General features: G+C 44.9%; 1 protein-coding gene across 1 annotated transcript in view; it reads right to left on the reverse strand.

The window, feature by feature from the left end:
• MINDY4 (MINDY lysine 48 deubiquitinase 4) overlaps positions 1–12,402 on the reverse strand; it is a 70,829-nt gene that overhangs the window by 8,509 nt on the left and 49,918 nt on the right. Inside the window, exons 14-16 of the mRNA XM_063301891.1 lie at positions 11,511–11,574; positions 8,899–9,060; positions 3,877–4,057 (exon numbers count right to left, since the gene is read on the reverse strand). Coding sequence (XP_063157961.1) covers positions 3,877–4,057; positions 8,899–9,060; positions 11,511–11,574 — 407 coding nt within the window. The remainder of the gene's footprint in view (positions 1–3,876; positions 4,058–8,898; positions 9,061–11,510; positions 11,575–12,402) is intronic.

Below are 12,402 nucleotides of genomic sequence, written 5' to 3' on the forward strand. Positions count from 1 at the left end.
TTTCGGGTTGGTGGGCACCACTGGAGTGTGGAGAGTGTCTTGAGGGCATCCTCACAAAATGGTGGCCGCCATGGCCATCGCCAGCCACAAAACACGTGTTTGTTAGGAGTCCAATGGGAGGGTTCCCTCAGCCTTTCACAGGTGCTTTTTATAATGTCAGCTGGTCTCTCTCTTTGCCCCCACCCCCCAGGTAGGGCATCACAAAGGTCTGAGTTTGGCCACGCAGGTCCTCTTCTGAAGACCAGCAGAGGCAAGAAGATGGAGAAAAACTCTGGCCCCAAATCCGGAAGGAAGGAAGGAAGGAAGGAAGGAAGGAAGGAAGGAAGGAAGGAAGGAAGGAAGGAAGGAAGGAAGGAAGGAAGGAAGGAAGGAAGGAAGGAATCCAACAGCAAAGCAGCAAATTCCTCTCGCCAGCCCACCAATTCCCCCCTCTCGCCATTCTTTCAAACCCAGCCATTCTCCCTCTTGTCTGTTCCTGGTGAATTGCAAACCTCAGCTTCAGAGCGCAAGGAGGTTGGCGGAAAACAGACGGCATGGTTAGACACGTGGGCGTGCTGGGAAAGCAAGAATCTGCAGGGTTCACGCTGCCAATGACAACAGGCTGGAGGGCTGAGGAAGACTGAAATGCCAAGCTTCGCAGGTCCTGCAATTTACACCGCGGAGGTGAGAAATAAACAGAAGAGCGGGGGGGGGGGGGGAACAGCGCATACCTGATGGCAGGACAACAGAGGAAGGAGTGCAGGAGCGACTGACAACATCATGCCCTGTAATTGCAACTATCTTTTGATAAATGTCGTGAAACAGGACTGCCAGTTTGGAACTGCAACCCTAATGGACAGCAGAGGTTCTATTTATCTCCACGATGCGGGAGGGTGAAATTTCCCCTTGCTGCTGGACTGAAAGACTCACTTTTAAAAGACCTGTTCAGCATATTGCTGCTAGCACTATAGAACCAGCAGGATCCCAGTAAATAAACTGCACTAGTGATAAGTTTTACCTGTATATCAGTGTTCCTGAACCTTGGCAGCCTGAAGATGTGTGGACTTCAACTCCCAGAATTCCCCAGCCAGCTGTGCCAAGGTCCAGAAACACTGCTGTAGGTGCTCATACTTGACTATTTTCCCATTTTTTAAAAAAATACATAAAAATAAAAGCCGATTTCCTTTGGACATAAAATACAGCTCAGGATTTCCTTGGCCGTGCTGACATTTAGGTACGTATGTCTGCACTGATTTGACTGAAGTAAAAGAAGGGGCGTTCAAAAAGAAATGAAATTAGGCGCGCGAGTGGTTGAGTGGTTGTTTTTGTTGTTTTCTCCTCGCTCCACCCACTTTTTTGGAAAAATGCCCCTGGCATTTCAGGCAAAGGCCAAGTGTTCCAGGCCAATGTGTGCCGTGACTGGATTTTGCACTCCCCCAAGATGCCTGAGCACAATGACCTTTAATTCTGGTCTTGTTTCCAGGGAGGGGTATATTCCAAAACTTTAAGATTTATGATGATGATGATGATGATGAATTGAATGTAGAGGCCACTCTAAACAACTCTGGGTGGCTTACACTTAAAAAGATAGAAAGCTATCAGGAAGGACTGTGTTGCATCTGGACAAACCATACTCCATAAGCACAACTGACAGGGCCCCACCAGAACCTTACCCGAGGCCTGAGAGGACAGCCAAGTTTTTAAAGACTTCCACCATGTCATCTGGGCGGGAAGCCACAGATCTCTGGCGGGGATGCTATTCCAGAGCACAGGCACCTCAACAGGGAAGTTGCTCTTCCTGGGTCCCGCGAGACGGCATGGCTGGACTTAGCGGATCTGAAGTGCACCAGCTCCAGCCATCTCAGCAGACAGGCAGAAACCATGGGAGACAGCCAGTCCTTCAGACAACCTGGTTCTATGCCATGTAGGGCTTTACAGGGGATAACTAGCACCTTCAATCGTTCCCAGAAGCCAACTGGCAACCAGTGGTGCTGGGGAGCAGTGAGGTTACGTGAGTGTACCGTGGCATGCCCATAACTGGCCGAGCTTCTGCATCCTGGACCAGCCGTAGTTTCCAAGTGGTCGTCAAGGGCAGCCCCAGGTAGAACATATCGCAGCAGTCCATTCCTGCAGTGACTGGGGCACAAGTGGCTGTTGGGAGGGCCTCCCAGTCCAGGAACGGGCCCAACAGGCACACCAGATGGAGCCGCACAAAGGCGGTCTTGGCCATAACTGCCACTTGCTCTTTGACATGCCACGTGTATGCTTTGACCATTGTGGCTGCCATCTTGACTTCTTTGACAGACACACACACACACACCCTGCAGATGCCCCCACTTGGTTTTGCTGGAGGCGTACATTATTTTAACTGGCTTGCCTTCTTTTTCAGTCAGGGTGCTGCTATTCTATAACTGCCTGAAGAATTGGGGCCTTCTCTCTCTCTCTCTCTCTCTCTTTCTCTCTCTCACACACACACACACACACACACATTTTTCCTTGAGCAAATTTAATTCCTGATGTTTAAATATGTCCATAATACTTTTCTTGGCAACTATAGGAAAAGTGACCTGCCTGTATCTTCTTGTGGGATCTTTTTTCCCCCCAACTCTGTAATTTCCTAGTGGTCTCCCATCCAAGTACAACCCAGGTCTGATCCTGCTTAGTATTTTCAAGATCAGCCAATGCAGGTGCTGCTGCCACCTAGCTGTGTCCAGACTCTTCTAAGCCCAGCTGAACCCCGGGGACTTTATGGACACTCTGCGTTTTCCTAGCAAAATCCGGAAGTGGTTTCTTACTGCCTTATGCCAACTTTTCAGTGTGCTGTACTCAGCATAGCCCTGGGTTTTCTTAAGATCAGCCCAGGTCAATTCTGCTGTACTCGGCCCTAAAAGTGGCATACAATTGCATCAATAAATACTTTAAGCATAGTGCGTTTTGAGAATAGTGAAGGATATTGCACTCTCTTGCAGATTATGTGCAGATTAAGGTGGAAATGAGAGACAACTGATGGGAAAAAGAGGCCCAGAATTTCAGTGAATGACATATCCAACTTGCAGTGACGTGGGAGATTCAGGAAGTATCTGCACAGATAGCCAGTGTTGCAGTTTGCAAAAGACAACCACAGATTGTAGGATTAATCCACCATAAGATTCTCAAACACAGATAGAAAATATGTCAACTTGTAAAGTAAAGCAAAGTCCTAGTATTAGCATGTTCTCCAGATACTGACCACTGTTATCATCCACTGGTCTTTCTGCTGGCCTTAAAACTTCATTCCAACATCCACGCCCTCCAAAGCATGGCTAGGATATTTAGGAAGAAGGTTTATGCCCTTCTCCATCTTTCATCCAGTCACACACTACACTTAATGAACTATCTTTGGTTTTTGACCAAACCATGGTTTGTTGTGAAGGTAGCACCAAAAACTGTGGTTGGATGAAGAGCCATCCAGAGCCTTCAGAGCCAAGACTGTAAATTGTGGATGAAACCATAGTTACATTAATTGTTTGGGAGGTTCAATCCGGATGGAGCAAACAGCAAGCTTGGATGCAACCAAGCTCACAATGGATTCTTAACCCAAGCCTTCAAGGGGAGGAGAAGAGATGGAAAGAGTGTAAAATTATTTCTCTTTCCAGATCCTCTGAAAGAAGCTATCCAAATGCCTTCCTATCACTAGATGTGGTGAAACCACAAGTTCCAGAATTCCTAGCCAGCATGGATGAAATCTGGGAATTCAGGAAGCGGTACTCCCATGAATCCAATGGAGATGAGGTTGAGGAAGACTATGAACTATGGTCTTCCAAGGTACAGGCAAGAATATCATGCATTCAACACTCCCTAAGCCAAGGCGTTTTATGGCTCTTTTTTTTTTTTTTTGAAAGATGTTTGGCCTCCTACCAATGGTTAGACGGATCTCCTCTTGCTGATTGGCTAAACCATCATAATAATATAGGTCAAACCGCCGCTCCGTCTTCCAGTCTCCCAGTAAATCCTTCCGCAAGCAGAAGAGGACGCTGAAGTGACTTTCACTGCACACCACCCAAATTGGAAACCTGGGGGTCTTGAGATAACATCCCACCTGAGCAAAAAAAGGAAAAAAGTACATCTATTTAAAACAATCATTGCTTTGAAAGCCTACCAAAAGTTCACAGATGCTTTTAGGAGGTTTTATTGCTTGCAGATAAGATCCTACTAGTGTTACAAATGAAGACCGAAGGAGTGTACTAGGGTATTGCCTTCTTAATGCCATATTCCCAATTTGCAGGGGGAATATTTGAAATACGTGTCAAGAGCAGTGTTTCTCAACCTTGGCAGCTTGAAGATGCGTGGACTTCAACGCCCAGAATTCCCCAGCCAGCTGTGCTGGCTGGGGAATTCTGGGCGTTGAAGTCCACACATCTTCAAGCTGCCAAGGTTGAGAAACACTGGTCTGGAAAATGGGAGCCAACTGTGCTTCTTCCTTCCCCTGAATTTTAGCCCTCTTTCCAGGCCAGACTGTATTTGAGCTGGAAGGTCATTCATGATTTTGTGTGTGTGTGTGTGACCCTCACACATGGATCATATGTCTCTGCAGTGATGGAGACAAAATTTACATTCAAAGGGGGCCCAAGATCACAAAGTCAAGGTTGAAGTCATGACGAGCTCATTTTCAATGAAAAGCCAGAGAGTTACCCCCTTACAACTTAGTTCCAAAGGCTTCATGGTTCATCCATACAAATCCTTCTAATAATATGGTTCCTTCCAATGGAAATACTGTTAAATAATTCCGTGCCTGTGTCAGATAGCACCACATAAAAAGAGCTGGGCATGTTTCTTTGGGACAAGAGATCACGAAAAAGCAATACGGTTGTCATCTCAAAACTTCTGAAGAAGTGTCCCATAGCAAATGAGGTAAATTTGCATCTCTTGCACCAACAGCAAAGGCCCATATCAGTGAGTTCCAATAATAAGGAAGATTTGGAGCTCATTTGAAAGGTAACTTTTGAACAGTAAAATGGTGGCCTTGGAAGGCGCTGAAGGTTTTCAAGCAGGCAAAATGCCCCTCCACCATCTAACTGAGCTGCACTCCAATGTAAATGCAGACTCAATAAAAATTACAACAGCGATGACAACCAGAAATCCTAAAGTGGATCTGTTGATTGACAAGGGCCTGAGTCAAACAGAAGCTAACCAATCATCTCCCAGAAAAAAAAACTCAATTGGGGTTGCAACACTGAACAGGGAGTTGGAACCGGTTGCTCACAAGGCCCCTTCTAACTTTATGATTCTATGACTCCGTTATCTTACAGGTTCCATTTCAATAATTCTATGATATACCCCGTTTGTTCCTAAAGGGGTCCATGGAAAGGGGTTGTCAAAAAAAGAAGATGGTGGCCATGGCTGAATGGTCAAAGCCCCATCCTTTTTTTACATGTGTCACTTATGCACATAAAAAGGAGAGGCTTCCATCATGAGATGTGGCCACCATCCTGATTTTTGGGACCCAACGCGGATGCCCCTGTTTGATCCTATTAAACAAACCGGTTGCGGTCCAGTTTAAACGTATTTATAGTATTAGAAGCATCTGTAAGGGCCCGAGAACCTGAACGCAGTATAAAATCTACCAACCTGAATTCAGTACAGCTTGCTTTTTTTTTAACGTAACACTTAGATAACTATTTTCTCTATTTTAAAAGCCATTGTTCCACTCTCCCAAATGATTCTCTTTGTTTGCTGGGTTTTATAAACTCTTGAATTGTGAACCGAGGTCCAAATTTAGAAAGATGCTATCCAGAAAGGAACAAAAGGGACCGTTCAGTTGGGGAAGATAAAATCGGAAGGATTTCCTTTCTAAGAGCATGCATATGGTAGCGTTTTGCAAAGCAAACTTGGCCTTCTGCCTGCCTTGTGCGCCAGCCTCAGAAAGACCCAGTTCTCAAGAGTGCCTTTTGATGTCCAATTAGAAACATACTGAAATGTTTCTTTGCAGTGAAGCCACCAATGCTGCCCAGTGAAAGTCACGGCTTTAAAACTTTCGAACTTCACAGCAACTTTCCCACATTGGTGGTCCTTGAGAAATAAATTGGTGCGCCTTTCGCAGAATGCCTCCAAGGATTTCAGAGGACTCCGGAAAACGGTCAAGGTTGCACGCTGAGAGCACCCCAAACATTGGTTAGACTGTTCAGCCACCGTTTTGCAACCAGTCACGCCTCAGTGCTGTCCGGATAAGATGGTCTAGATTACATATGGACCACTTGGTATGAGTCTGAAAGCTCCTTTCCTGTTGTGCAACTTAAAGAGATAACTTGAAATGATATTGGTGGAAACGGATGTCAAGATTCTGTTGAGATACCCTACAATAAAGTAGCATTCTTGGGATCCCTCAAGGGTTGTCTCCGACCTGGCCTACCTCAAAGGGCTGACATCAATCTTGAAGACCTCTCCAAGTTTCTCTCTGTCCCATCGTGTTCTAAACAAGATCAAGGAATGGTGATTTCTTCTACCTCTGGACAATGCAATGTCTTGTCCATCTTTAATGCCTTGTTCCTACCTTTCCCCCTTAATAGCCCTTTCCTATTTTCCATACTGATAACACTACCCCAATAGCCCAAACTGCAAAGGATCTGCAAGCCCTAGTAATAAAAATCAAGGAGCACAGTGAAAAAACGGGATTATAATTAAATATAAAGACGACCGAACTAGTGGCAACAGGTAGGATAACCAGCCTTAGAACTGACAATGAAGATATCCAAGTGGTGGAGAGCTTCTGCCTTTTAGGATCAGCCATCAAGAGTAAAGGAACCAGCAATCAAGACTAGCACTCGGTAGAGCAGCCACGGAGGCCCTGGAAATGATATTCAGATGCCAGGATGTGTCTAAGCCTACAAAGATCAGAGTCGTGAAAGCCATGGTCTTCCCTGTGACTCTCTAAGGAAGGGAAAGTTGGACTCTGAAGAAGCAGGAGAGGAAGAGTATTGTTGCTTTTGGACTTTGGGGTTGGAGAAGACTTCTGAGAATATGGTGGACAGCCAAGAAAACAAACTGATGGATCGTTGAACAAATCAACCCTGAGTTCTCACTCAAGGCACGAAGGACTGGGTTCAAATTATCCTACTTAAGACACATTATGGGAAGACCCAGCTCTCTGGAGAAGGCTCTGATGCTGGGAAAGGTGGAAGGAAAGAGGACCAGCAACACGGTGGATGGACTCAGTTACAGTGGCAATGGGGGCACCCTTGGAAGACCTGAAGGACCCGGTTGGGGACAGATCGTTATGGAGAAAATCTATCTATGTGGTCACTAAGAGTTGACAATGACATGATGGCACGTAATCAATCAACAAATCAGTGCAGTTCACTGAATTCTTCCCCATGTATTTTGAATCGATTTTCCCTCCCAGTCACATCCACCCATCCATTCACTGGTTGATTTATGTATTATACCTGCATGGATTACAGTGGCACCCAGCCAAAGGTGGGGAGGCTAAGATTACAAATTGCAACGTGGAAGCAGATTTTGGAGAGTCTGCACCCAATTTTGGGGCAGCTGAAGATGAGCCCCCCCACCCCCACCCCATTGTTCCAGCAGTAGTATTTATTGTGAGTTGTGTGAAAGGGAAAAAAAATGGAACGGTAATATTGTGGGATGGAACTGACATAATAGGAGTGCAATCACTTGGCAGATGCCAGGACTGGTGCAGAAATCCCCGTCCGAAAGAAAACAGCAAAGCTGAACTGATTACTGACTTCGTGGGTCATTTTATATAAATAGTAACAAGCCCTGTTGTGACAGTTGTAACGGGGCCAGGGAAAAACAAAACTTTCAAAGTGCTTCCTTCGGTAAGCAAAGGAAGAGATTCCATTATCTGCTTTTGCCAGAGAAGTAAAGGGGGACGCCAACAGCCTAACGCTGCGTTCTTTTCTATGAAATGAGTAATTGTGCTTGTGGTAACAGTATTGGTTTAAAATATGTGCATTTTCCACCCATAAATGGTGGTTATCTGAACTGGTACACCCCAATCCAGAAAGACCACTGCCTAGGCACAAACAACCTTTATGACGAAGGCCAGCCCGTGGGGTGTGCGTGAAACGACGCAGATCTCTGCCAGTGACAGCGCAAGAGGGCAACTATTCCCGCCAGTGGGTAAGTGGCGGATGGAAGCAGGCCCTTCTCTGCTGACCTGTGGAACCACCTGCCACTGTTTTTCTTCCTTTCGCTCTTCACAACAAATGCAAAGAGAAGAGTGCAACAGGGTGGGCGTCGAGTCAGGTGCTGGGGCTCAGCAGAGTAGGTCGAGGTGGCCCTTCAGGTCTCCAACTCTTCCCCAAACCTACCCCAGACTGGAACAACCGCTGGCTGAGAAACCAATCCAACAAGGCCATTTTGAGCGGTCCCTAATCTAATTGGGCTGGGACGATCAATCAGTCTCTGAAGTAAAACAGTCCTAAGAAATTTATTTGCCCTTTTTAGATATTGTCAGGGCAAAGGTGTTTCTGGGGCTATAAACTCTCAAGGGGGAGGTGGGGAGACCAAGCCCTGACTTGCGTGGAGGGTTGAAAAGCTGCTCCATTGGCCGGATCTGAATCCAGACTGGTTGCATAAGAGAAAGCTGTATTTTATTTTATTTTATTTTATTTTACCTTATTATTATTTTACTTTATTTTATTTTACTTTTACTTTCTTTTATTTCTTTTCTTTTCTTTTATTATTTTCTTTTATTATCTTATTATTATTTTACCTTATTTCATTGTATTGTATTATTTTATTATTATTTTACTTTATTTTATTTTATTTTACTTTACTTTGTTTATTTTATTTTATTTTATTTTAATGAAAGCACGAGATCCTCGGGATGGCTCTGGGCACCCAGTCATGATGTTTAGTGTTTCCTAAGATCAGGAAGCGAACTAACACCAGCTGTCCCAGAAGTCTGCGACGTACCTGGCAGACGTCATAATGCTCAAAGAGAGACAGCAAGCCCAGGTCGCTGCGGCCGGAGATGCCTTTCAACACGGTGATGTTGCCGTTTCCAGAGTCCAGCTCCATCACATCATTGAAGACGTTGGATACAGCCTTGCCGGTCAGGAGCAAGTTGACCAGTTCCTAGTTTCAGGAAAATAAAATAATGGAAGGATTAGGCGCTGGCCAGACGTGGACAGGCTCAGACTTCTGATGTCGTCACTTGGCTCCAAGTCATTCTTCGCCTGAAATGAATTTAATGAAGAGGAGCAAAATTCTTCCAGGTTTTGGTCCAAAGAACCTTAATTATGGATGGCAATATTTCTCTATGGCAGGGTTTCTCAGCCAGGTTTCCGTGGCACCCTCAGGGTTCCCTGGGAGATCACGACTTATTTAAAAAAATATTTCAAATTTGGGCAACTTCACATTAAAGAGGTAAGTTTCATTCTTTATTTTTAGTTTAGGAATGCTGTTAATGCATATAGACTGGCCTACCCATGAATATAAACGAATATATTAATTTTGTAACTTCTGGCCTCTATTTGAGCCTGAATGTGCAGGGGTTCCTGAAAAACAGTTCAAGGGTCCCTCCAGGGTCAAAAAGTTGAGAAAGGCTGCTCTAAAGCCGCTACTCAAGTTAATTTCAAAGGTGCTTCTTCCCTGACAGCTCACCCATGTCTCTTCTCAACCCTTGCTGCATACAACTTTGTCCCTTAATTTTGGTCCCTTATGGCCTGCTATGTCCCTTAACTATGACCTTTGACCCTCTACATCTATCACCTTCAGATATATGAGGGTAGGTAGGTAGGATGGATCATGGAGGAAGGGGAAGGGAAAGAGGGACGTCTATTTCTGTGACTGTGAAACTAAGAAAGGGGAAAGATAGTTAGGAAAGAAGATGGTCTATCTTGGGATCTTGGGTTGATGAACACGTGCTGGGAAAGGGTGATGCAGAGATGGACGTGACAAATTTGATAAATAAACAAACAAACAAACACGTAGAGCAGAAATTGGTCTCATCTAGGCTGTTGTGGGGGCATATCAAAACACGAATTCATGGGTTGGTGACAGCTGCATGTTACCTTCCAGGGAATACTGACAATGGAAAAACCAGGGATGAATCGGATGGGAAATTGCGCAACATTTTGAATGAGTAGATCCAGGCAGAGAAAGATACTCGGCTGGGAGAAATGAACGGATGGCTGAGAACAGGACAAAAAGGTGAATGGGCCGCTTGGAGACCAAAGAATGAATGGGGACTGTTTGGTGAGTATCTCTTTAGAAAAGTTTTGTTTGGGAAAAGAAATATTGAAAGAAGTGACTTCCGATCTCCATCACAACAAATAAAACAAATTGGCAATTCTTTACCTCCTATAAGGTTACACGTGAGTTTTTCTTTGTCCCAAAACTCATCCCTTAAAGGTAAAGGTAAAGGTTTCCCTTGACATGAAGTCCAGTCATGTCTGACTCTAGGGGGCGGTGCTCATCTCCGTTTCAAAGCCGAAGAGCCGGCGTTTGTCCGAAGACACTTCCTCTGTGGACATGTGGCCGGCATGACTAAACGGAACGCTGTTACCTGCCCGCCAAAGCGGTACCTATTGATCTACTCACATTTGCATGTTTTCGAACTGCTAGGTTGGCAAGAGCTGGGACTAGCAACGGGAGCTCACCCCGTCACGCGGATTCGAACCGCCGACCTTCCGATTGGCAAGCTCAGCGGTTTAACCTGCAGCACCACCGTGTCCCCTAACTCATCCCTTATCCATATGCAAATCCATCAATTTCATCTTTTCCTCTCTTTTTCTTTTCTCTTGCACCTCCTATTCTTTATTTTCCTTTTCCTTTCTGAGTTTAGTTTGTATTGTCTTTTATTACTGTTTTTTAAAAAAATCAATAAACATTATTTAAAAAAAGAAAAAGTTCTGTTTGTTTCAGATCCATGCTTCAAGCTTAAGTCCATTCATCTGTTGCATAGGACAAAGAAATCAGTATACATCTAAAGGCATGATTGATATCATTGTTGATGAAGAAAGACTGAAGGAATTAGTGAAAGACAGAAGGGGGATGAGAAATTCTGAGGCTGAGACAGGCTGATTTTTCTTTTGGCGGGGGGGAGTTGCATCAAGTCTGAGTTTTGAGGGCAAAATGGAAGAACAGGATAGAAGAAATGAGAAGGAAAGGGGAATGACTGGAGGAAGGGAAAGTAGAAGTCCTGGGTGAACAAATATTAGAAGACAGATTCATCAGCCAACAAAAGGAAAGAAAAACAGGCCAGGCCAGATCTCAGCATCCTCCAAATGCTTCGTCAACAAGCCATGTTTGAATGTTCCTGCAGAAATTCATGTTTAACATTCCATAGAAGAGGGCCACCACTGAGAAGGATCTGTTATGGTGTCCCTGCCGGAGGAATTCTCTCAGGGACAGGACCTCAGCAAGTTGATGACCCCTCAAAGTGATGGTAGGCAGACCCACTATTTTACCCTGGTGTAAAAACATGCTGCAGCTTACCTTGACTTGACCCTTTGGCAGCTAACAATTCCTGATAGGTTCTTTAAGTTGTACCCCCACCACACAGGTCCTGCTTTGTTATTTACCTGCGTGCAGTATCCGTGTGCGCCAATCAGTGGGTTGCTGATGTCATCCAGATCTCCACGAACTCTGTTGGAGAAAAGAACAAGTACTTCATAAAGATTAAATTTAAGAAGCTGGCTTGCATTTCTTTATCCTTCACCTGAGATCTGGTTGTGTCCCTCTGAAGGTGAACAGATGTTTGAATAGACAATGAAGACACAACCTTTTGAAGAGGTCCTTCAAAATATCTCATATAATAAAATGCCAGGAAGATGATGGAGGGAGCAACGATTTCCCCAGGGATCTGGGGCTTACATTCTGACAGGGCAGAGTCCCATTAACAGCATCCTGTTAGTTTTCCCATCAGGAGCACATGGCAAACAATCAAGTCCTGTTTAAATTACGAGGAAGTAATTTTTGGTTGGATGTCAGGAAGCATGAACATTAAGAGCTGTTCCTAACGGAACAGACTTAGACAGGGTTTTTCAAACTTGGCAACTTTAAGATGGATGGACTTCAACTCCCAGAATTCCCCAGCCAACCATGCTGGCTGGGGAATTCTGGGAGTTGAAGTCCACATGAAAAATGTCCATGTCCATGATCATCTCTCAAGGATGCTGTAGTAAGATTCCTGAACTGGACAGAGGGGTTGGACTAGATGACCTCCGATGTTCTTCCAATATGATAGGCTCAATGACCATCCCTCAGGGGTACTGGAGGATTTTCTCCAGTAAGGGGGTCAGACTAGATTATTTCTAATATCACCCCCCCCAAATCTTACATATTAGGATTCTCTATCAGGAAGAGCCATACAATAGTGGAACAGACAGCATGTCCTTTTCTGGAGGCCCTCTGTCAGGGATATTGTAATGGTGAGGTCCTGTATTGGGCAGGGGGCTGGACTAGATGATCTCT

This window comes from Candoia aspera, chromosome 4, assembly GCF_035149785.1.
Source record: "Candoia aspera isolate rCanAsp1 chromosome 4, rCanAsp1.hap2, whole genome shotgun sequence".
NCBI lineage: Eukaryota > Metazoa > Chordata > Lepidosauria > Squamata > Boidae > Candoia > Candoia aspera.